Source organism: Sarcophilus harrisii, chromosome 4, assembly GCF_902635505.1.
Source record: "Sarcophilus harrisii chromosome 4, mSarHar1.11, whole genome shotgun sequence".
NCBI lineage: Eukaryota > Metazoa > Chordata > Mammalia > Dasyuromorphia > Dasyuridae > Sarcophilus > Sarcophilus harrisii.
The window spans coordinates 417,096,570-417,123,660 of NC_045429.1; the positions used below are offsets into that span (position 1 = coordinate 417,096,570).

At 36.9% G+C, this 27,091-nt stretch overlaps 1 protein-coding gene and 1 pseudogene across 2 annotated transcripts in view; one reads left to right on the top strand and one right to left on the bottom strand.

Annotated features, from left to right (window-relative positions):
• Positions 1-20,914, bottom strand: part of TRIM33 (tripartite motif containing 33) — a 123,016-nt gene extending 102,102 nt beyond the window's left edge. For both annotated transcript variants that reach the window (XM_031967340.1, XM_031967339.1), the window contains exon 1: positions 20,326-20,914. In XM_031967340.1, coding sequence (XP_031823200.1) covers positions 20,326-20,899 — 574 coding nt within the window. In that variant the 5' untranslated portion in view covers positions 20,900-20,914. The remainder of the gene's footprint in view (positions 1-20,325) is intronic.
• LOC111720742 lies at positions 2,502-8,255 on the top strand (annotated as a pseudogene).
• Positions 20,915-27,091: the final 6,177 nt, after the last annotated feature.

Consider the following 27,091-nt stretch of genomic DNA (forward strand, 5'->3'; position numbering starts at 1 on the left):
AATTTAGGCAAATCGATGCAAGGGGACTATCATTAAACCATTACAATGACAAATGAAAAGCATAAAGAAAAAAGATGCAAAATAATGCAACAGAAAATTAGAAATGAAATAAACATTTACCACATTATGAATATAGGAGGGAATATATTAAATTATTATTTCATTAAATTAATTTCTTTAAAAATAAATAGTATTGATCATATTATTTTTTTGGGATTTCCTTTTTTTCAATTTGTTAATATAATAAAATTTAAAATAGAATTGTTATTTTAAAATAAAGGAAAAATATGATTTTGAATAATCACTGACTTAAATAAAAACTTATATAATTTAATGATTGTATGATTTAATGCCATTTTTATGACATACAATAAAAGTTTAGCTTTTGCTAGTATTATCAATTATAAAATACCTTTCCCAAGATGATAAGTTTCAAAATCTATCTTTACAAAAATATTTGTAGATGTTTTGTTTGTAATGTTTAGGTAGTAATAAAGTGTTCACTGTGCCTCTTTTTCCCAACCAAAGAGGGATGTTTTATAAATAATAATATATGCAAGCAGGAAATATAATTTTCTTCACCTGATAAATTTTTTTTTTTTAACTCCAAAGATAACAGGGACTCTCTTTCATTTTACAAAATACTGCTTCTCCTTTCATTCAGCCTTCCAACCAGTAAGATGAAAAACTTACCCTTAACATCTCTATAGAGAAGAATAAATTTTGAGTAGAGTTGGAATTATGAAGAATTTAAGATTTTACAGTACAAATTTTGGTCACCCAGGACTACTACTCCCATTTAAAATATATTCCTATAAGATAATTATCAATCATTTATTAAGTATCCACTTCTTATGCCAAGATAAATGTCAACCGATCCTCTATAAACTCTAAAATCCTTGTAACCTTTCCTTACTTTTTGCCTTTACCTTCTAATGTATATATTGAACATTGTCAATATTTATTAAGCAAATACTAGGCCACAGGGAACATTTAAAAAAAAAAAAGTTTTGCATAAGAGTTCCAGAACTCTTAGCATCATTTTAATAAGCTTTAATAGATATAAACCTCTGGGGAAACAACATTTACATATATGAGCCTACACATACATTAGTTGGTGAGTAACTAGCAGGGAGAGTTGGGAAATGAAGAAAGACTACCTTGTGTGAAGGTCAGCTGAGATGGACCTCTGAAGACACAAAAAGGAGTATAATGTGTAATAAGCCCAAAAAGATAAACTGAAGTTCAACAGTAAGTTACTTAAAAGCGAAACAGCAAGACTTATTTTATAGAATTAACAAAATTCTTCTGATGGAATACAGAGTCAAAAATCTCAAGGGAAATGATGATAAGCAGGAAAAAAAAAGGGCCTAACTAATGTTCGGGCTAGCTTTCTGGAGGTCCTCTGGAAGGGCCTTGGTCTCATCAAGATAGTCACCATAAGGATAGACAAGAACAGAGTCCAAAGTCTTTATTGTCTCCTTCAGTCTGTGTCTGTCAGTCTGACCCAGTCTCAGTCTGACAGACAATCTCAACAAGTCTCAGTCTGGGTCTGACTTTGTCCCCAGTTCTCTAAGCCCTTAAATATCCTATTACAATTACATCATTACAGTTAGACTGAGTATAAGCCAATCTAGGGTGATTATATCATTATATCAAACTAGATATATGTGAACTAGAGAACCATTACCTATTAATTCCATTGAGTTAACACCTTGTTTCAAGTATACTTCTCCAGAGTTCCCACCTAACAATCATTAGCACCAAATTATACTAGAAAGCAGTAAGTATCCAAACTATTTGAAACAGCTTTAAAAAAAATTAGCAAAATAGCTCAACAGAACAGACTGGTAACTGAGATCCAGAACCAGTTTTATTTTCAAAAATCCCCAGGAGACAAACTACTGAGGGAGCTAAGGACTCACCATCAACAAAATGGCTAGGAAAATTGGAAAGCAATTTGGGAGATATCAGGCTTAAACAAACTCTCCTATCTTCTATGACAGGCAGGAAATTTCATCACTAAATTTCATATATACACATACATACCACACATCTATATACACATATACATATTTATGTGTGTGCATATATGTCTATAATATGCAATCTGGATACAAGAATTGATATTAATACAAGCAAATAAAAGCAAGTGATTCTCTAACAGAAATTGCTAAAGGAAATAAACAAGCAATTCTTAAATGAAATGCAAAGTATTAATCATATTTAAAATGCTTCAAATTACTAATAGTAAGAGAAATACAATTAAAACAACTGAAGTTCTATTCCACACTCCTAATTTTGAGGTAAAAGGCTACAAGACAGTTTGAAATGTTCAAAAGCAATTAGTGATACCAGACTAGCACTAAAGAGAGACTAGATGGAGATATATAAGACAAGAAACATTTAAAGGGAAATAATGCATAATTACACCCAAGGGAGCTAACGAGGTCAATGAAAAAATATAAAAGAGAAGACTATCAAAGACAGAGTAATAGACCATGCCCACAGTTAGTGAGCAGGGCAGAGACTATGGTCCAACAATGGAAACTAAGAACAATAGAAAGGTAGGAAAACAAAGCGAAAAAAGTATAGTAAAAACTAAAAGTATCCAGAATTGTATGCCAACAGCTTTGGCAATTAAAAAAAGATGACTGATCATTTTGCTCATTTTCATCGTGTACTTTCAGTGTGTTTCAGAATGAATGGATCAATTCAGAGTACACCACTAATGAGTAAATGTGCCTATCTTTACACAACACTTCTAACTTTGATTTTTCCCATCTTTGCCAATTTTGGCACATAAGCATTTTATAAATGCTTATTGTCTTCCCATGTGCCAGTGCAAGACCGTGAGTGAGGGAGAACTTGAATTTGGGTCTGATTCTGTCTGGTGTTCTCTACTTATCCCCAGTACTTTGTTATTGTTTTAATCTTTAATAGTCTAGCTTAAATTACAGTATTTTGTGTACATTCATATCATTCTTTTCTATAGAGTTCCTTCACAGTAGGGATCATGTTTTATTCATCTTTATAATTAAACCAGGTCTATCTTTGATTCAAAAGATCTCTTATTTTGCAATAAAGAAAACATTCTTGTGTATTTTAATATGTTCCTATTTGTAAAGGTGTCTGAGTGCATATGAACATTTCTATCACTTTATCTGTGTGCTAGGCTTGGTAATTAAGCAATAAAATTGATTTTTTAAATTCATATGCTGTAATTTCTAGGTCCAAATAAATGTTTTTCAGAGTAGACACCTTAATATGAATGTTATGGAATATTATTGTTCGGTAAGAAATGACCAGCAGGATGAATATAGAGAGGCTTGGAGAGAGTTACATAAACTGATGCTGAGTGAAATGAGCAGAACTACGAGATCATTATACACTTCAACAATGATACTGTATGAGGATGTATTCTGATGGAAGTAGATTTCTTCGACAAAGAGAAGATCCAACTCAGTTCCAATTAATCAATGATGGACAGAAACAGCTACATCCCAGAAAAAGAACACTGGGAAATGAGTGTAAACTGTTTGGATTTTTGTTTTTCTTCCCAGGTTATTTTTACCTTCTGAATCCAATTCTTCCTGTGCAAAAAAGAGAACTATTCAGTTCTGCACACATATATTGTATCTAGGATATACTACAATATATTTAACATGTATAAGACTGCTTGCCATCTAGGGGAGGAGGTGGAGGGAGAGAAGAGAAAAGTCAGAACAGAAGTGAGTGCAAGGGATAATGTTGTAAAAAATCACCCAGGCATATGTTCTGTCAATAAAAAGTTATAATAATTTTTTAAAAAGTAGACACCTTAGTAATCAATACATTTCATCAATGCTGATATCACCTAAAACATTTTAGAATTCCTGTTCTGGAACTGCTTTAAAAAATTTAACATGACAATTTTGCACCTGAATAATGCCTTTTAGTTTGCAAACACCTTAAAATACTTAGTCTTCCCAACACTATGCTTGGAGGGAAACAGATTGCTATAATTATATCCAGGTGTATTTTAAAGATAAAGAAATGAGGAACATACCAAGTCTTCCAATTCCTTCTTAAAATGTACTTCATTATCTTTAAAATGCTATAAAAGATATGCCTTTATTATTGTGAATTATTCCAATGCTGCTTCAAGTACAACACATTTTTTCCTAAATGTTTAAATTATACCACCTATTTCAACCATGTTACTTGAATCATATATCAAAATCAGCATTAATATAGCTTTTAGATTTAACCATAAAATATATAGTACCTCAAAACAGAAATCTTTGCTGCCTCAAACTTTACATAACACTCTTCCTTTTATGTATCTATTTTGTATTATTAACACAGTGTAAAGTTCATGAGGGAAGAAATGGTTTTATCCATCTGTCATCTACAATATCTAACATAACATACATAACAATTAATATATATCTGCTGGATTGAATTATATATTATTCTGATGTACTTAAGAGAACCATGACATCAGGAAGGTGATAATACTACAACATGCAAGTGAACTGGATTTAGACGAGAGAAAGCTATGCAAAGTTACTAGCCTCACTTTCTCCTTCAAAACCATGTGTCCAGTGGCAAAATGTAGATCAAGATGACTTTCTAGAAATGGTTTTGGATACAGTGGGAGATTTAACAGAACTGAAATCCCTATCCTTGAGAGCTTGCTGTCTTGAGAAAGTACTTAATGTCAACATTTTTGCTCACTTTTTTCTCATGAAGATGGAATGACACATATGTAACTTCATGACTTCGTGCACTGTAACAAGATCACAGTACTACAAAATTAATGAATGGAAAGTTCAAACAGATCTCCTCCCCAATAGTTTTCTTCCATTCCAAGAATGAATTTCACTGTTGCTATGAATGGCTTTGATGTCAATATTCAGGCCAATAAGTATTAAATACCTTTTATGTACTAGGCACCAGAATTACACAAAAATAAAAATGAAAACAAACCCTACTCTTGTGAGGAATACAACATGTAAACAAGCAAAAATACCATATTTGGGAAAGAAAGACCTAATGACTATGGGGATGAGGAAAGACAGACCTTTCAGTAGAATTCAAAAAATTAACTATAATTTCTAATCAAAAGGACTTCAATTGCAACTTATATCTATTCTACTTTCATTTATACTCATTTCACTTTCTTTGGAGTTAAAGATATACCCCTGACCACTTCTGGGCTTTCATTGGACTAAATTTTAATGAAGACTGCAAAAGCCTACAAAGACTTTGTCACTGAAATCTGACCAAAGATTAACATAAGACCAACCCCCAATGCTCAGCAAACACTCTTTAACGTTCTATTTACATTAGCATGATAGACCTAAACAACATAGTACAATATGAAAGATGCCAAAAATTAAAATTGTGCATAGGATTAATGACTTTTGCAGCAATACTATAGTCTACAGGCTGAATTCAAAGGAAGGAGGAAAGGTAAATATGATGCCAAGTCTCATTAATTCCAAACATTCAACTATGTGACCACAGAAAGTTACTTAATCTCTCTGGGTTTTGGTTTATCCATAAAACAGGAATAATATCTGAAATGCCTACTTTGAAAGCTTATTTCAAAGACCTAATGAAATAATGTATGTAAAATGCCTTGAAAACATCTTAAAAGTGCTATGTAAATGCCAAAGTTAACCCATTTGGCCAAAAAAATACTCTTCATCTTTTCATGCTTGAACCATAGATCATGAATTTCAAATATTTTCATGTAAAAATATGATAAAGTCCTTAACCTAGAAACTATGAACTTGTTTTTTCAATACCAATTTCCTTTGTATTTCATGCATTTAAAAACACTGTTCTGAGAAGGGTTCCATAGGCTATGAAAAAATTTCATGACATAAAAAAATATTTATAACTTCTTGTGGTGCCAAAAAAACTGGAAACTGAGGGGATGCCCATTAATTGGGGAATGGCTAAACAAGTTATGATATATGTGATATGCCTCTTTTACAAACGAAGAAATTAAGATTTAGAGAAAAGTGAAGTGACTTACCCATGGTTGTATGAGTACTAAATACAAGAAGCAGGATACACAGTTTATTCTCAACTCCAAGTCTACCTTTCTTTCCACTACATACACCAGACTGATCTCAAAGGTCACAATATTGAGGAGTGATAAAGGTGGAAGATAGCTAAATCAATAATTTGATTGCTAAGCTTAATTTTTTTTTGGTGACTAAAAGGAAATCATAAGTCTTTAACCAACTGAACAAATATCCAGTTATATACATTTATTCACATAAGCATATACACAAAAGCCCAAAACTAGTACTATTCTGATGAAATTAGTTATTTTATCAACATATAGCAGAGCTGACCCCTATAGCTTCATGAACTTTTGAAGCATAATACAAAAAGATGGAATATCTGTGTGGTCAATGTTACATCTATTATCAGTTTCTATTTCTAAATGTCATGTCCAGTACCTGACATTTTCTTATTTCTTCTATTTTCTTTTTTCTACCCATTTTCTATGGCTCTTTGTATTTGCATAGAAATAGAGGCCTTTTATAGGTCACCAGCCAATTGACCCTCTTCATGAAAACAGCAGATCAATAAGTCACACATGTAAAATGTATCAGTCTTCTCAACAATGTTCATTATTTTCAAAAGAATTACCTAAATCTTTTGTTTTTACGTTAGTCATTTCTGGATTTATCTTGCATCCATCATCACAATAAATTTTTATAAACAGCAAACAAAAAACTTTTAAAAAACAATTGACAAAGAGGGATTATGATGCAGTGGACAAAGTACTAGATTTGCAGTTAGGAGGACTAAATATAAGGCTTTGCACTTCTCTGTGAAACCTTCAGTCACATTAGAAATTTAATTTTCCACACGTGAAAATGAGGCAATTAGTCTCAAAGGTGCTTTCCAACTTTAGATAACAGGATTGTGACCATATCAAACAGCAATTGCTCCTTACAATACATACAATATTTTCTACCAAGTTTCCACTTCTCCAAGGCCTAGAAATAAGTTACTTTTCTCATCTTTTTTATAAGCCATGATTGTCATTATCATAGAAGCTACAATCTGAATAGTTTGATTTAATCCTAGGGAAGCTTTCATTATAATATTGAGTGGGAAGGTGAGGGGGAAAATCAAAGGGGTTTTTATTGTTGTTGTTGTTTTTTAGTGAAACAATTGGGGTTAAGTGACTTGTCCAGGGTCACACAGCTAGTGTTAACTATCTGAAGTCATATTTGAACTTGGGTCTTCCTGACTTCCGGGTTGGTGCTCTACCCATCTAGCTGCTCCTAAAAGAAAGCTTCTTTATCAACTCAACTACTAATTATCTCAAATACCAAGGAATTTTGATCAATAGAAGCCTTCTCAGAAATACCAAAAAAAAGAAAAAAAAAAAAAAAAAGGGCCAAATACTTATAGTTCTGAAGCAGTATGAGGAAAAGGAGATGGAAAGCAGACCCAGGGCCTGATCCACTACTGCAGCTGCTCTACCCCCCTCCACCATCACTACCAGCCAATCTGTTTTTCTCAAATCTTCATCATCAAAGAGAAAAACTGAAAGAGATGCTATTGAAGACAAGACCAAGGTTAACACAAACCACAGAGGGAATCAGCATGATTATCTGCTAAACCTGCCCCTCCCAAGCCAGAACTTAAAAACCAAAAAGATACCAGCAAGGAAGGGAGAGAAGTTACCCAATGAGAAAAAGGCAATGGCTATGTCCAATAATTATGGGAACTCTACAGGGAATGGAGATCCAAAACAGACCAGGCACAGAAAGCTGAAGTTGCTGGAGATGCCAAATGAATTGTGTGAATCTTTGATAACGGTATACTTTCTGGTGATTGTACAGTTTGAAATACTATTTTTTAAATTAAGTTTTATAAAAATGCTGAATTTTGTTTTACTTTATTTCCCTTAAGCTATGTTGTTAAGTACATAGAATGCTCTGTTCTTACTTTGGGTGGATGGGGTAGATGTTATAGGTAGGATGTTTCCAAATCTGGATTGAAATGGGTAGGGATTTCTTCCCCTCCTACTTTGAGTGGATTTCTCTTGAGTAGCAAGAGGTGATACACACACACACACACACACATACACACACACACACACGCCCAGGTATGTGCACAATACATAGATGTGAACAATGATACCCTCAGTCTATATGGTGAGGAGAGGAAAACTACAAAAATTTGTTCTTCTCCATCTGCCATAAGTATCAACCTTACTCCTAACTCAGGAGTTTTTCAGGACTTATCCTTATTTCCCTCCTTCGACCCCTCTCCCCCAATTGTGTTAGATACCAGTCTTTCAGATAACCTAGATTTGAATTAAGGTCCTAAGGAGGCCTCCCCAAAAAGCTGCAGTTCCTTTCATTTCCTCAAAATCAGGATAGATTTGTGTAAAATTGTTAAGCAACATATGCTGAATGTGAAAGTGTTTCAACCTCACTCAATTTTCCCCTTCTTAAAATATAAGATAAAGTTTTATAAGAAATGAACAGCAGGATGATTTGAGAAAGGCCTGGAAAGACTTACATGAACCAATGCTAAGTGAAGTGAGTAGAACCAGGAAAACACAGTAGCAACAAGATTATGTGACAATCAACTGTGATGGACTTGGTTCTTTTCAACAATGAGGTGATTCAAGCCAATTACAATAGATTTGTGATGGAGAGAGCCATCTATATCCAGGAAAGGGATGTGGAGATTGAATGTGGGTCACAACATAGTATTTTCATCTAAAAGTTGCTGTTTGCTTGCTTTTTGCTTTCTTTCTCTCTCTCTCTTTTTTTTAAACTTTTTGATCTAATTTTTCTTGTGCAGGATAATAAATGTGGAAATACATATAGAAGAATTGCACATTTAAAATATATTGGATTACTTGCTGCCTAGGAGAAGGGGTAGGGGGGAAGGAAGGAAGGAAGGAATTATGGAACACACGGTTTTGCAAGGGTGAATGGTGAAAACTATCTTTATATGTAGTTTGAAAATAAAAAGCTATTCTTTTAAAAAATAAAGTGGGTTTTATAGTGATTTTTGTAGTCCACAGAGGATAGGAGCTTGAAAGTTGTACACTGTTGCTAATAGTAGCCCAAGTCCTGCCTGAATTACCAAACTTGTTTATGAAAGGTATCTTTTCTAAAGCTGGATATAGTTTGGCTTAGAAAATGAAACAAGATTATATAGTCCCAAAAGAAAACCTCCATTCTGAGATCTAATAATTTAACATATAAGAATGATATTTAAAATTAAGCATAGTTTATTACTAAACATTGTAAAGTGCAAAAGTCTACATTCTCTTTTCAACATTTAGACAGAAAAATTACAAAATATTAGAAATCAAACGTAAAAATTTAAAAATATTAAACAAAAACAGATTGATTTCTTCTGAAAAGGAAAAAAGATTAAGGATTTCCAATCATATTATCTACACAAAATTTATAGAACAAGAGAATCTCCAATTAAACTGGTCTTTCCAATTGAAATATCAGTGTAATGCTGTAGTACAGCTAGATAAAAAAAAAAAAACTATAATTTCACTGATAAATAACAAAGCCAAGTTCAAATTTGCAAGCATCGAGAGATAAATACACTATATACATACATACACACACCAAAATATTTTTAGTAGTACTTTTGGAGTAGCAAAGAAATAGAAAAAAAAATAGTTTTGTATGTATTTTGATACTCGCTGCCTAGAGAATGGCTACATTACTATACTGGAATATTATATTGATGAAAATTGTGAATGTTAAAATGTTACTGACTGTAGGATACTACTTACAAAAGCCAACCAGTTTTTCTCAAATCTTCATCAAAGATGCATGTGTAAATTATTCTCTTTAAAATTTTGCAGATATAGGAGTTGGTAACTAGACAGCAAAGAAGACAGTATGTGTTAGACCTGGAATAAAGAGGACTCCAATTCAAACCTCACCTCCCAGACTTATTGGCTGGGTGACCTAGGACAAGTCATTTAATCCTGTTTCCTCAGGTCAAATTCCAGGATCTTTGCCAAGGAAATCCTAAATGGAATTATCTAGCCCATTCCATCTAAACAAGGTAGACCACCAATCAGCTTCCAAGTCAACTTAAATCCCTGTTACTGGCAAATAAAAACCATTCCATTCTACTCTTGCTCTATAGTCAAGTCAATACAGTACCATTGCTTCTAGCAAGGCTGTACCATTTGATGCTCTCCAGACCAAAATACAATGATGACCATTCCCTTTTATCTGCTGATTCACCTTTTTAGTACAGGGATTCATTAGGGGAACAATCTTACTTTCTGAATTTGTATTTCCAAGGCTTAGCATAGTAGCTGGTACAAAATAAGCAGCATAACCATGAATCATTTTTTAATTCATTTAATAATTCAAAAAGTACATAACATAAAAATCCACTAGAAACAACAAAAAGCCAAAAACATCAAAATTCTGGGAAATAATGAAAAAAAGTAGGAATTAATCAATTACAGCATCAAGCCTATTAAAAATTTTTGGAGCAACAGAAAAGATGGAGTGAAAAAAATATCTAGCTTAAGGTAACATAGAAGTGTAGGGGCCAGTACTGAATAAGTCTATTTATTAACAGCTAGAATCCAATCCAGACCTACTCTCTATTAGGGCAAGCAGTTCAAAGCACCGGTTCACCATCTCCCTAACAATAAATAAATTTAGGATAAACTTGAAGGAGAATTCATGCAACAGGAACAAAGCATTTCAACTATATTATTTATCCCTTAACAATGAATTAAAGACATACTTGAAGTAAATACATTAGTATGATAATTTCTGCTATTTACTACTCAGTTTCCACAAGTACTTTGGTATTGATAAACATCACAACTATGCTAGTTACAATTCTGTGTTGATAAGTACCTGGGTATTGGTAGTTAAGGCAGATACTGAAATGTCAAAGTATGATTTATGCATTAACCCTGGAATACTCACCTGAAGGTGACTAGAAAAATGTATACTAATAAAGTATATAAACCTTGGTTCTCAGATTAATAAATGGGGATTAGAAAGCTCATCTTCAGTCTGGCCTCATATATTCATTTCAGATTCACACTCTTATGTTTTCACTGGAGCTGGACTTAGATATAGAAGGGCTTCTGGAAATATCTATCTCATCTGGGTAAAAGGCATTTTTACAGACCAGAACAGACAAAGTACAAGAGTGAGGTCTTAGCCACAGCAGAGATCAATAATAGATACCCCTTTTCCTGGCTCAACAGAATATGGCACTACACACCAGTGGTAGAGCCTCCCGCCCCAGCACAAAAGGAAAATTGTCAGCTCTGGGAACCATAACAAGAAACACGAATAGGCTGCACTAGTCCAGCACAGTAGCAAGTCACCAGCACCTGAGATCCCCAGCAATCAAAGCCAGTGACCCTGATGATGTCTTCCAGCACAAAAAGCTTAGGACCTTTATAACCTAAGAGCACAGCTCAACTTTTAAAACCATGAAATAGTCACAACAAAAACACACCTTAACCAAAGAAAGCTACTGTGAGGACAGGGAAGATCAAAGCACCCACTCAGAAGAGGACAAAATGCCTACATGCAAAACTTCAAAGGGGGATCTGAATTGGTCTCAAGTCCAAAAAGCCATCTTGGAAGACCTCAAAAAGGATTCTTAAAATACAAGTAGAAGAAAAACTGGGAAAACAAATCAGAGGTATGCAAGAGAGAGTCAACAGTTTGGAAAAGGACAAAAATTCACCAAAGAAAACAAATTCTTTACAAAATACAATTGACCAAATTGGGAGAGAAGGAGAGGGAAATCCATTGAAAAAATAGCTCCTTAAAAAGAATTAGCCAAATGGAAAAGGAAATACTAAGGTATTTCATGAAAAGGTTCAATCATAATTCTACTTCATTTCCCATACTCTTCCTTCCCTTCCCGTCCATCCCACTTACAGTTCAGTTACCATGATCAAATCAACTGTCATGGTGCTTGAATAGGATGTGTCAATCTTCTCCTCATTACCTACTGTTGTTCAGTAGTACTCTTCCTAACTTCAGGAACCAATTGTCCATGAGCTTTCTTAGCAAAATTTGCTAAAAATTTTGACCTGACAAAAAAAAATTTGTCAGATTCAAAATCCTTGCCACCACTCCAGGTTTTAATTTCATGTCACTAAGTTTCACAAAGTTACCTCTGTCTCCCAGCACCTGTATGAGAGGCACCATACCTAAAGATTAAGCTATATCTTTGCCAATTAAGTGTATGTCACAGACTGCATGGACTCATCTCCAAATCAGAAAGATGTGAGGTCTGTATCTGTACTAATACATGACCAAATTAAATTTCTTAAAACAACCCAACAGCTTTCCTATTACTTCTCTTGTCTGTATATATAATCATTCTTATAGTCATATATAAAATTTTAAATCTTAAGTCATATGATTTGTCCCACTTTGTTTCTCATATTCAATTACTAAATCCCACTTTCTTTTTTTCAGACATATTCATGTTTTGCTTGATTGTACTTATTTAATGAGTCCAGGGTCTTTGTTGTGTTGGGGTTTTTAAGAAGGGGGAAAGCAGTGATAAAGCATGCCTTCCAAAAGGAAAGAAGGTCAATATATCATCTTTTATGCAAAAAAAATGTTGAGAGGGAAACAGACAAATTGGACAGTTTCAGAACTACTGTGTAAACTTTGTCATCCATACATATGGTGTGTGTTGTAAATATAAATACATATTTTAAAAACAAGCTGTATGAAACAAATTGTTTCATAAATAATGCTCTTTTATTTCCTTCATTGAAAGTGAAAATATTTAAGTATATTAATGTTTGTCATGGTTATGAATGGGACTGATTGGATGAAGTATTTCTCAGTATTGTTACATGATCCCTGTGTGAGACCTGATCTCTGAAGGGATGAACTTTGAACCCTGAGATACAGGAAGTTGCAGGAAGTGACATGACCTGTGGGAGGCAGCAAACATTGATGACCATTGGTCAAGGATGGTTGCATGCGTTTAGTCTATCCAATGAGAAAGCTCAAGTCTTTTGCTTTTAAATCCTGGACAAGCCTGAAGCTGGTCAGATTCCAGGCACACATGGTGGGAGTTGGGATGGCTCCCAGGTATGTCTGGGCCTCTCCCTGCAGGGATTAAATAAATCAGTGGTTCTCAAACTTTTGTTTTCAGTATCTTTATCCTATTAAAAATTATTGAGGATCTCTTCAAAGTGTTTTTGTTTATCTGGATTATATTTTTAGACATTTACCATATTGGAAATAAAAACTATTTTTGAATTTGTAGACCTTTTAAAAGGGTTTCAGAGATCCCCAGGATTCTCTAGACCATACTTTGAGAACTACTGAAATAAATGCTTTCTCTTTGTACCTGATGATGTCTCTGTTTAGTTAATTGGGAAGGGTGTCTTGCACCCAACCTGTTCCACACAGTTATATAAAAGATTAAAATCCTATGGAAAATGCCATCTATGACTAGAGAGAAAATTATGGAGACTGAATGTGGAACGAAGCATACTATTTTCACCTTTTTTGTTTGTTTGTGCATTTGTTTGCTTGTTCTTTCTCATGGTTTTTCCCCTTTAGATCAGCTTTTTTTTTTTTTTTGCACAACATGACAAATATGGAAATATATTTAGGATTGTACATGTTTAACCTATACTGGATTACTTGCTATTTTGGGGGAAGGAAGGGGAAAAAAAATCTGAAACACAAAATCCTATAGAAATAAACATTGAAAACTATCGACATTTGAGAAAACTAAAAAACTATTGAGAAAAATAAAATAAAATCCCAGAGGAAAAAGGGTTGGAGAAATTAAAATTTAGCAAAATATTAATGCTAATTTCGGAAAGGACACTTTTCAGTTGAATGAGGTTGGAAACCAGACTGCAATGGTTTAAAATGAGTGAGAAAAAAAAAAGTGAAGGCACCTCAGTAACAGATGGCTTTCTCAAGGAGTTTAGCCAAAAAAAGTGAGGAGAAATATAAGATAGTAGAATAAGAACAGTTGGATCAAATGAAGATTTTTTAAGGATAGGTAAGGCATATTGGGAAACAGTAATGAAGAAACCAATATTACTGACCAGTAAGAGTGGGCATGATAATGGAGGAAATTTGCTGGAAAGATAGGAATTGATAGGATGCATACAGAAGAGTTTGTCTTGGCAACGGTAAGGACTATGACTTCAAGTTAAGGTGGAAGAAATAAGAAGAGTAACCTGTTGAGTTTTAGAAAAAATGAGAAGAGCAATGAAAATAGCCTCAATTTTTTTCAGCAAAGTATGAGTAGAACTCCTCTGCTGAAAGGGTTGAGTGAAAAGTATACCATATTAGATTGATGCAGGGAGAGCCTGAGAGTATTATGTGAAACTGACCCAATCAGTATAGTTTTATAAAATTTCTCCAATCCCATTCAGTAGTACACAAAGTAGAGCAAAGGAAATGGAAGGTAGAAGTCATACAAGCAAGGAGGATGGGGAGATAGCATGTTTCAACAGCTTCAGGTAAACATTCTGCTCTCCTCCCCTTTACTCTGACTACTGAATTGCCTGGCTTCCTTTATGTCGCCACTAAAATACCACCCCTACAGGAAGCTTTCCCAAACCCCTTTAACGCCAACACCTTTCTTCTACTAATATTTCCCATTTATGCTGGATATAGCTTACCTTGAACATATTGGTTTCCATATTGTCTCCCCTCTTAGACTGTATGTTCTTTGAGGGCAGGGGCTGTCTTGACTCTTTTTATATTCCCAGTCCCTAGTACAGTGTCTGGTATATAATAGGTACTTAACAAATATTACTGAATTGAATTGTTGACCTGGTACAATATCTTTCCTTGTTTTAGCATGAAGAAAGGACAAGAGGATAAATAATTCAAGTATAGAGAGAAAGGCACATTTGGACTGAATCACTCAAGGATCAAGATAGAGAAACAAATAAGGGCAAAGGTAATGGCCCAGGAAGAACCTTAAGTCAAATCAAAGATAAAGAGCAGGGCTACATGTAGTAAGCTATAGAGAATGATGCAATGATAAAAATTTTACTCAAATTATAGGTATTTCAGAATTCATGAAGATGCAAGTGGAATACTTTTATGTGATGTTAAGATCAAGTTAAAACCATCCCAGTATATAGCTGACACGAAGCAGGGGAGATGATGGTCACTGACAATACTAAGACACTGGAAAATTATGTTAGCTGAGGAAAAATCAATTTATATATTATTAGCTATCCCTTCTAGTTCTGTGTTAGATTCTAAATTTGATGAACATGCCATCATAAAGGCACACATTTATTGAAGCCACTGAAAGGAATGTAAAACAACACACATGCCTGTAAATAAAAAAACAAGCACAGATCATGTCATGGAAGACGTCTGATGGAAAGCTCAAAACAAAGGAAAGATATCCAACTAATACAGAAATTAACAAAATTTATTCCAGATAATTTCTAACTATACTGATTCCTGAACATTAACAAATCTATAGCAATATGAAGAGATTGATCTGAGTGGCCACATTTTTTAAAAATTTAAAGTTTTTTTTTAATACTCGAAAAAATGTTAACTAGATTCTAATATACAATTTAATAGGAAGACCATGAAAGATCATCAATCTCCTTTAAAAATCGCAGTGCTGATGATATATCCTCTCCATGAAGGAAAATGCCAAAATCCAACCTTAATCTTTCTCTTTACCTTCAGTGCCATATTACCTGTTGGACATTTCTATCTATGTTTTAGCAACATATCAAACTCAGCATATTCAAAACAACTCACTTCTCCCAAAATTATAGTTAAAAGGATATACAATCTTCAAATTAACATCCTAAAATAAAAGCATTCCAAAACTTATGTTGTACTTTCCCATTTAACCTACTTTTAAACCCAAATTAATAAAGCAATATAAAAATTGTGAATACTCTATTTTACAAAATTCAGCTTATTTGCACTGTAAATAGTCTAAGGTATAACACACCAAAGAACCTCAGAATCACCTAATATAAGCACTATCAAAATCGTAAACCATATAAAAACCACAATAAAAAAGAATCAGAACTTCTACATGGCTCCAGAAGAGAAAGTGAGGCTGGTAACCGCACAGTTCTTCCTCACTTAAATCCAATTCATTTAACAAGTCCAAGTACCATCTCTGCATGGGAAAACTGAGACACTAAATGCATTGTTGGTGGAGGTATGAAATGATGCAACTATTCTAGAGAGCTATTTGTAACTATGCCCAAAGGGCTACAAAACAGCAGTGTCATTACTGGACCTATATCCCAAGGACATCATAAAAAAGGGAAAAGGACCCACATATGCAAAAATGTTTGCAGCAGCTCTTTTTGTAGTGGCAAGGAAATGGAAATTGAATGGATGCCCATCAGTTGGGGAATGGCATAAGTTATGGTATATGAATGTTATGGAATATTTTTGTTCTAGAAGAAATGATGAGAAAGCTGATTACAGATAAGCACGGAAGGACTTACCTGAACTGATGCTGAGTGAAGCAAACAGAACCAAAAGAACATCGTAGACAGTAGCAAAAAGATTATGTGATGATCAACTGTGATGGACTTGGCTCTTTTAAAAATGAGGTGATTCAAGGCAATTCTAATACACTTAAGATGGAAAATGCCTTCCGCATGTGGATTGAAGCATAGTGTTTCTGGTTTGTTTGCTTTTTCTTTCTCATGGTTTATCCCCTTTTGGTCTGATACTTCTTATATGACATAACAAATATGGAAATATTTTTTAAAAATTAAACATATTTAACCTATATCAAATTGCTTGCTGTCTTAGGAAAGGGAACGAAAGATAAGGAAGGAGAAAAATTTGGAACACAAAGTCTTACAAAACTTAATGTTGAAAACTATTTTTACATATTTTGGTAAAAATAAAATACTACTGAAAATTGTAAAAAAAAAAAAAAAAGGGGGGGGGAAGAAACAGAATTGAAAACGCTTTAAGTACACAGTACCTCTTTTCAATCCCAATTGCCACTCTTGCTCTTAATGATCACAGAAGTTTACCCATTTTTAAATATTGTCCAGATCGATCTCCCCATATCCTGATTTTGATCATGTTATTAACCTGCTCAAAAATTTTCAATGATTTCCCAAATTCCTTTGTCAGGAATCCACATCTTCCACAATTTGAATCGTAAAACTCCCCAATTTCCAACCTTAGTTCACTAGACTTCTCTCCAATATTCTCAAGTTCAATTCCTTCGCTTCTCCCAACACATTCTATTTTCTAATTTGAGCCTTTGTTCATTCTGTTCCCTGCATCTGGAACACTCTTTCTCCCTAGTCCTATCTATTAAATCCTCATCTTATTCTTCAAGTACTAACTCATCCGTCACCTCCATGGCTATCTTCTCATCTTCCCCCAGATACCTGAAAGTATTTCTCTCTGTTCTGAACTCTCGGGACTCTTTGTTAGTAACCTCTATAAAAATACACACAGGACAGGCTTCTTGAACCTGAATCCCATCTTCTTTATCTTTGTGTTCTGTGTGTCTAGAATAGGACCTTTCATAAAGTAGATATACAACACGTTTGCTGAATGAACAACAATAAAAAAAACAACAGATGAGCTTTAAATTGTATTCTGGTTAATTTGTGCTCTCTGACTCAAACATATTAAGCCAAGTCATGCTCAAGAAGGCTGACCTAAGGTAGGAAGAATAGAATGTAGTTCTGAAAGAAGTTAAATGATCTACCAATGCAGTGGGATTGCAGGTTCAATCGATCTGTAAGAATTACCAAGAAGCAGAACTCGGTTCTCAAAGGAAGGAACTTTACTGTTGTAAAAGCAGACTGGAACCACACAGCATCAAGAAACTGGTTGGTCAGAGAAGGTAGCTTGTGAAGGGCATTTATAGAGTAAGGCAATGGTTATCTTCTCCTAGGAGAGATTGCTCTTCAACAATTTGACACTAACAAGGCATAACCCAAACTTCCTTCACCTGGCTGAGCAGGCAACTGCATCCTGTTTACCACACCCAAGCCCCCTAAACCTGGATGACTGGGCAACTTGCATCCTGTTTTTCTGTTCCTGGGGTCAACTGCCCATGCAGGAACTAGCAAAGATTCTACTGGGGCCTAGTCCACCAAGATATTGAACCTCAAACCCTGACTCATTTTCAATATGATGCTCTAATGAAAATAAGCTAATCAAGGAAATACTACAAGCAATCATAAAGAAAATTCAAATTATCAAGAACACAACCAAGATGACCCAGAACCTAGCAGCTTCCACTATAAAGGATCGAAGGGCCTGGAATATGACATTACAGAAATAAGATAATCAAATATACCTTTTTTTCTTTTTTCACAAGACATGAATCACAAATCATTGCTCAAAGTTCAAATTTTCACCTGAAAAGTGTATGTGCTTTAAATATATATCATTTTTACCACTTGTCCAATTTACTCGTAACAATGTACAGAAACTTAACTGAACATACAAGCACAAATTCACTTCGAACAAAACATTATTCCTGTTATTACAGAGGTGTGACAATCCAACCCAATTAACTCTCTGCTGGGATCTGCACAATTTACAAGTTCCTCATGAAATTTATAATTTAACAACTATATAACATACACAAATAACAAATGCAAAAAAAAAAAAAAAAAAACCCTCAAACCATAAGTACATTGAAGATATGCAAAACAAAATACTATGAGATTGTCATAGTAGAGTAGACTTGTAGCAAAATCTGGGTTCAAATCCTACCCTGGACTCTCACATAGTTGGCTAGACAAGTCACTTAACCCCTCTGAGACATTCTTTAATTATCTGTAAATAGGAGTAATAGTACTCATCTTAAAGGGTTGTTACCAATATTAAATGAGATAAAAACCAAAGCCTCATATAAATGCCAGCTGGTATTAAGGAAAAGAGTATCTTGGATCTTCCAAATACTCTAATTCTTGGGGAGTTAAAGTTTCCTCTGTGAAATAGCAAAACAAGAAAGTAAATTGTAATTTGACTGGAAAGTAAATCAGGTATTGGCCTTGAAAGAGAAGGCAACAAGACAAAAGTGCACAGCATAGTTTTTCTGCATCAAGTTGCTTTAAAACTTTGTGACATTCAAATTCTGCCCATTGGATTTGTTCAAACACTGTAAATTTATAAGGTGTAAAGAAGTGTTTGCAGGTATAAAAAAAATTGAAGCTTAAAATATAACATGAAAGAAAACATGAACATTAATTATAAGACATTATGAAATATCAACTATCTTAAAGATAATGGTTCTGAAGCAAAGCCAATTATTTTAAAGTAACAGACTGTTTTTGACAAATCTGTGCTATTTCTGCTATTTTGTGATCCAAATATAGAAAAATGAATATTAAGAGAATTACACTATTCCTCTTCTTCAGCCAAAAAAGTTCCTAAGAGTCAATTTCCTCATTCTCAGTATCCCAATACCATATGTCAACAACCAAATCTTGCATGATTTTGAAAACCTCCCCACCAAATAAGCTTTCTCCTAAGAACTTTTCAAACATCCAAACCATTTACTTTCTCTTCCCCAACAATCAAGGTTATACATAGATTGATGTCCATCCCTACCTAATCTCCCAGTCTGCTGTTTTCTCTAATGCCTAAACAGTTCCTCTCTTCTCTCTTTCAGAAGCAACCTTCTTGGAGCACATTTACTCAGCTAAACCTAGACCGCACTTCAATTTTTCATACTGCCTAGCCCCAATATTTTCAGACAAGTGTTCCAGCGCACTGTTCCCAAACATCTTCCACAGACCAAGTGCTCATCTTTTACCAACAGCACTTGGGTGTGATGTCTTCTCGCCGAATCGAAAGGCTGTCCCCAAACCTACCATCTTTCCCCATGAAACCTTCTGGGTCCCCGGGTCCCCTCCCTTCAGCCCTCTCCAAGGCCCTCCCCTCTTAGACCCCGCCCCATCCTCCTCCTCACAGGGCCCTCCTCCCCCACAGTTCCCCCCCAGCCCTCTTAAGGCCCTCTTTTCCTTCCTCCCATCATTCGGCTCTTGGCCCCCCCCCAAACAACTCAATCCCTCCCGGCCCTCGCTCATCCCTCCTCCCGAAAATCACTCACTCACACACACACACACACACACACGATCACACTCTCCTGAGAGAGGGAAAAAAGAAGCAGCTCTCATGGCCTCTTCCCACCTCCGAGAGAAGAGGAGACCCCTTAAGGGTTCGATCTTGCCGAGTCCCCCTCGCCCCTGCAGGCCCCTCAGGCCGCGGCCCCTCCCCGCCTCCCGCGGGCCTCGGGCGGCGGCGAGCCCGGAGCCGCAGGCCTCGGCGCCCGCCCGCTCACCTTGCTGGATGTCGCCGTTGCTGCCGCCCGGGATGGGCACGCTGAGCTGGCGCTCAGGCTCGGGCAGGCAGCGGAGGCAGAAGGAGTGCAGGCACGGCAGCAGCTTGGGCTCCGCCTCACGGCGGCTCTGCAGGCTCTGCTGACACACCGCGCAGGTGTCCAGCAGCGAGGCCGGGGGCCCGAGAGGCGGCCCCGCCGACGCGGGGGTAGGCGCCGCCAGGGCTGCCGGGGCCGCGGGGGCCGCCGGAACCGGGGCCGCGATCGCCGTCCCCGGACCCGCGGGGCCCGCCGAGGCCACGGCGGCGGCCGCAGGGGCCGAGCCTGAGGAGGCCGCGGACACCCCCCCGTCCTCGGGCCCGGCCGCCGCGCCGCCCTCCGGCCCGGCCCTGCCACCCTCCTCCTCCTCCTCCTCTTCCACTAGCACCGCGGCGAGAGGCGGCTCCGCCTCCAGCCCCGCGGGTCCTGCAGCCCCGGGCCCGGCCGCCGACCCCGTCGTCGCCGCTGCACCGCCACCGACCCCGCCGCCGCCGCTCTCGGGCTCGCCACCGCCGCCGCCGCCTTTGTTTTCCGCCATGTTTTCCTCTTTGAACCCGCCGGACCGCCCCGCGCCGCCAGCCGCCCGCGCCGCCGCCACCCCCAGCCCCAGCCGCAGCAGCAGCGAGAACGGCCGGCGAGAACGAGCGAGGGCGAGGGCGCGCGCGCACCGCGGCCCTTCCCCTCGTTCCCTCGTCGAGCGCTGGCGAGGGAGCGCGCACGCACCACGCACATACGTCTTTCCTTCAGATAGAGGCTCGGATCTGAGATCACGTAGCGCGGGCACAGACGAGGCTCCGGCTCGTCCGGAGAGCGACTGCTTTGCGCCTGCGCGGCAGCCTTAGCTCTGGGGCTGAATTCGACTCCCAGGTAGGATTCACGCTCCACCGCGGAAGACTCCGGCGTCTAGGTGAGAGCTGGAGGCGTGGGCGAGGCGCGAGCTGCCACTGGGGGCTCCTGGAAGGGAGGGACGGGATGCTGGAGCGCTGGGAGGAGGGGCGGGGGCCTGGGGAGGCGGGGCTCAGGTGAGGATCCTGGGGGACGGAGGTGCGCGGAGGACTGTTTGCCGGGCTCCTCCTTTGTTGTCTCCTCCGGGGGATGGGAGCCTGGGGCGGGGCCGCGCTCTGCGGCTGCCCCGAGGACTCTGCAACTCGCGGGACCAGGACTCCCTGTCCCCCGGGCCTCCTGACCTAGCCCATCCCCACTCCCTCCCCGAGATTGAGGCGAAACCCTTGCCCCTCACTCCTCCCCTTCTGTGGTTGGGTTGCGATCGATTCCCTTCTCCGGAGACTGTAAACTCCTCCCGGGCTGCACCGGGACCTGGAGAGAAGAGCGCGGAGTCTGGTCGGTATCTCCAGTGCTAGGCGTATGCACGCGGCGCCTTCTTCTAGTTTTCTTCATATAGCCCAATGTGCAGGTTTGTACTTCAGTCCATAATGAAGAAGGGGAGAAAGCCCCATTATGTTTTGAAACCAAACTGGAATTATGAAGTCGCGTGATACAATAGAACGTGCATTGGCTCTGAAGTGCGTGCAAGTCTCACGGGCTAACATGTTTGTGTTTGTTTTTGTTTTTATACAACTTTGGTCAAGTCGTTGGACGTTAGCTTCCTCATCTATAAAGAAGAAGATTGGTCTAGATGATCTCTAAAGACCTAAGTTGGGATTGTAATTGATCTTGTTAATCATGTAGTAGGCGCTTAATAAATGAGTGGGGGGCAGGGGGGAGGGGTGCTTCAAAATAAACAAGAACATATTTGACCAAAAGAAAATTAGTTGCCTTTATAACATCTTGCATTCTTACTAGTAGCAACCCGGGATCTAAAAGTTAGAGTATCTACAATTTATCCTAAATGTATATATATATATAGTAAAACACAAATTATCCCTAGTCTGTGAGTTTCTTGAAAGTTGGTATATACTTGTACCTTTTTGGGGGTCCAATTTCCTGTTACATAGTAGAAGCTTTATAAATATTTACTGACCAATTAGAAAGTAAACCGGGAAAGATAGGTTGTATCCAGATCATAGGCATTAGGGCAAATAGGGTTTTTAAAGGTCTTCTAGTCCTTTTACATTTTGCAGATGAAACTGAAACCCAGAGAAGAGGCTTGCCCTAGAGCAAACCTCAAGTAAATGCAAGTATTAAATAGTTTGTCCTTTCTTATTCGAAGGTGACCCTCACTACAGGAAGGTAAAGCCTTGACTTGCAAGTGAGGGAGGGCTGTGCAGTGATTAGTCTCTCTCTCCTCCATCACTATCTGGGTCCATTGGCAAAATATAGGTCAGGATGACTGGGTTTAGCCTTCGATGAAGTGGGAAACATTGAACTTTTCCAGCTAAGGTCTTTAACAGGTCATAAAGTTAATACTTTAGGGACGATGACTGGGACAATGACAATTCAATGATTTAAGGTTAAGTGAGAAAGAAATTAGTCAAAGAATGAATGAATGAATAAACACAAGAAATTCTCATTCTCTTGAATCCATTTCCTCCAATGATCCTACTCAATCCTTCACCATCAGGTCCAAGGCTTAGAGGTTAATAGTTTGATTGACAAGAAAACAAATATGGATTTGATTCTCTGGTCAATGGGAAGTTTTTGAAAGGTTTTAAGCATGAGTTAGCATGTGTTTTAGGGAGAATAGAGTGTCAGCAATATATAAGATGAATTAGAGTGAGTAGAGAATAGAGCCAGGGGTCAGGGAATTTTTTATAATAAGCCAAGTGAGAAGTATAATAATTTGTGATAAGAGACTATCCAGATTTATAAGGTATTCACTCTCTCTTGCTCTCATTCTCTATGTATGTGTTATCTTTTCTCCCTTTCCCTCTCTCTTTCTCTCTCTGTGTTTACATGTATGGATCTAAAATAGCAAGAGGATCTTAATAAGTCTTGATAAATTTCTAATAAAATTTTATCTTTAAGAAGATAGAAAAGGGGCAGCTAGGTAGCATAATGGATAGAGCACCAGCTCTGAAGTCAGGACAACCTGAGTTCAGATCAGGTCCCAGACACTTAACACTTCCTAGCTGTGTGACTCTGGGCAAGTCAGTCACTTAACCCCAATTGCCTCAGTTAAAAAAAAAAAAAGAAGAAGAAGAAGGAAGAAAGAAAGAAAGAAAAAGAAAAAAAAGAAGATTGGAAAAAATGCTGTTTTGCTTCTAATTCTAGCCAATAAGAACTTCAGTCTGATCATTGAAGAGGACATGACAAGAACCTTGGGAAGACATGGCCATTATATATCAGAGCTCATGATAACTTAAAAAGGAAAAATAAGTTATAGTCAGACATTTATTCTAACTTTAGGAAAATATTTCCAAAAGTTCAGGGAGAAAAAGGATACTTTGCTCTAACATTCCACTGTCAAGAAACAAATTCTGACAGCAAACACAAATGATCCTGATGAGCAAGAAAAGGAAATTGTATCTAAAATGATCGCAGGTACTCTACAAGTAGCTGACCAACTATATCAAGTATATGTAAAACAACACTGAAGCCATAGGTAAATTTGAATAAATGTAAAAGAGTAACAGTTTCTGTAACTATATTATCAGTCTTGCAAAGAAGAAATGCCAAGGCAACAAAAAGGGTTGTGGATTCGGGGAAAAATAAGGATGAGATAAAAACCATTGCTTGACATGAATTTAAAAAAAAAAAAAGACAAAGTAAAAACTATGTGGCTTTTTTTTTAACTCTCATTTTCTTTACCAAGGAAAATGGAGAATGGATGGGAAATGGCCAAGAAAAATGTGAAAAGAAAATCAGTGAAACATTGATTGTAGATGGCTTTCTCAAGGAGTTTCTCCACAAAAGGAAAGAGATAAAGAATGATAGCTAGTGGAGTAGACAAATCAAATGAGGGTTTTTTGAGGATGAGAAAGACATGGGCATGTTGATAAAGGGTTATATAACTAGTTGGTGAATGATCCCTTTCTGACACTTGGCCAGTGCTGTTTTGCATTGTTACTAGATGTGTAACTGGCTTCTCAGGTCAACAAAGGTGAACTGTAGTTTGGATGGGTTTGAAGAAATAGTAGTACTTCGTCAAAGTAAGGATCTTCATTACTGGCTTTTGAATGTATCTGTAATATGGGAGAGAAGGCTAATTGAGAAAGAAATTTAGAAATCATTAACTACATGTAATTGTTGAAATTCAAGGAATGAATGGAAGTGAGTGGTAAGAAACAGAAGAAAATTTGGAATATACCCTTGAAGATCAACTATATTTAGTTGACTGAAGAAGAAAGTAGAGCAAACAAAAGAGGCAGACAAGGAGCATTTCAAGTAGATAAAATCACACATAATTCAAGATTCTGGAAGTGAACTCGGCAGTCATCCAAACTCTACCTGAGAAGAACCCCAACTATCACAGACTTGATAAGGGATCATTCAGCCTTTAATTTAAAAAATTCCAAGAAGAACTTACCACTTCTCCTAACTGAGTATTCTACTTTTAGACAGCTCTAATTGTTAGGAAGTTTTTCCTGACATCAAGCCAAAGAAAATTTTTCAAATTTCTCTTTCTTGACTGTTCTTTATATACTTTAAAACAGCTATCATTTCTTTCTTTTTTTTTTTTTTTTTTTTTTTTTTTGTCTTTAAGCTAAACATTCCAGTGCCTTCAACTAATCCTCAGACTGGAAACTATCTGAAAGCTATTTGTCTCTTCATGTAGTCCAAAATTGCATTAGATTTTTTGGCTGCTACTTCAAACTGCTGGATTATTGAGTTGGCAGTCCACTGAAACCCCCTGATTTCTTTCAAAACATGTCTAACCATGTCTTCCCCATCATACACTTGTGAAATTGGTTTTTTGAGCCCAAATGTAAGATTTTACATTTCTTCCCATTTGATTTCATCTTTTTAGATTCAGTTCAAAGCTCTAATCCAACTGTTCTTAAAGAATGGTGGTCTAGGGACCACTGAGGTCTGAGGGTCTGAGAAATTAAAATTTTCCATAGCATTTAAATGTTTTCGTTTCTAACATGGCAAATATTGGTGGATATAACTTACATAAACAAAAGCTCTTTGGGGGCCTTAGCAATTTTCAAGAACATGAAATAGTTCCGAAACCAAAAAGTTTGAGAACTGCTACTCTAATTGATCTAGTTCTTTTTGGATTCCTACTTTGTCACTCAAAGTATTAACTATCTTTCCCAACATTGTGTCATCTGTAAATTTAATGAAAACGTCATTGTTGCCTTTATTCAGGTCATCAACAAAAATATAAACGCTGTAAGACCAATCACAAGTCTTACAAATATATTCTACTGAAGACTTTCTACCAAGGTGACACTGACCTATTAATGATTAGTCTTTGAGTTTGATAATCTATCCAATACTGAATTTAACTAATTGTTTTATCTAGTTAACCTCTCTCCATCTTTTTAGTATGAGATACTTTTTCAAAGATTTTACCAAAATCTTGGTATTCTGTAGCATCCTTGGTTGATGAGTTTAGTAATCCTACTAAAACGGGAAACAAGAATATTCTGGTGTAATTTGTCCAACAAATCCTCTTTGTAATCATTATTTTCTTTATGTTCACCATCCATCTTTTCAGTGGATTCCAGAATCCAGAATAGGCCAAGCTTACTGGTCTATAATTGGCAAACTCTGTCCTTTCCCTTTTTTGAAAACTAAAAAAACCATTTGTCATCCTTTAGTCTTACAGTACCTCTACCATTTTCCATGATCTTTCAGATATTACTGAAAGTAGATTAGCAATCACATCTGCCAGTTCTTCCAGTAACTTAATAGCTAATATCCTTTCTATTGGCTAAGTAACATAAATTCTTCAAGGGAAAGTAGGTGCTCTTTTACTTTGTACTTATCTAGAGTATCTATTCCTGTTAACTATCATTTTTTGATACAAAGATAATCTCCATGTCAGAGAAGATACATTAAATATAAACTGAGCAACTATGTCTTCCATCAATCAGTTATCAGTCAATTTATCCAAATCACGCATTGTCTCTTACCCTTCCTTAATCCTCATCTTTGTAGTAAAACAGATAATTAAAATCCTCCCTGTTGTTCCTTACCAACCTCAATGTATTCTGAACTTTAGCCTTTCAGACATTATTTCTTAAGACCATAATGTTGTACTTTAAATTCATACTATTACATACCCTTCCATCTTCTGTACATATTTTTGGAAAATTTGATTTGTTTAGTAAGTTCCCTGTTTATCTACATCATTTTCTTTAGACAACTCCCATTTTTCCCTTTTCAGAATTATTTCTCAGTGTCTTTAGAATTTATTTTAGGGTACAATTTTATTTTTGACAGTTTTCTATCCCTCCTGTGCTGAATTCCTCCCTAAAATTTTGAGTAATAGGATCCTGCCTATCTTTCCTATGAATTTATCAAAATCTGCTTTTCATTTTAGATGGTGCAGAGAAAGTCACACAGGATGAACAGGCATGGATAATTTGCATTTTGCATTTCAGATCTTACTACCTTCCTTGTCTTTTCTCCTAAAACTAAATCTCTTCCAAACTTCCTATTCCAGCCTCAGTGCATTCTATTTAAGTTTCCAGTGACCAACTTTTCAATCATCCAGGGTGGCAACATTTGTATCATTCTTCTGATTCCTTACTTTCATTCAACCAAATATTTGATAATTTTTTCATTTCTAATACTACAATATTTCTCACATCTACCTCCTCTCCATTTCTACATTTCTACCACCATCCTCCTACTTAAGGTCTTCATTCTTCTTTATTTG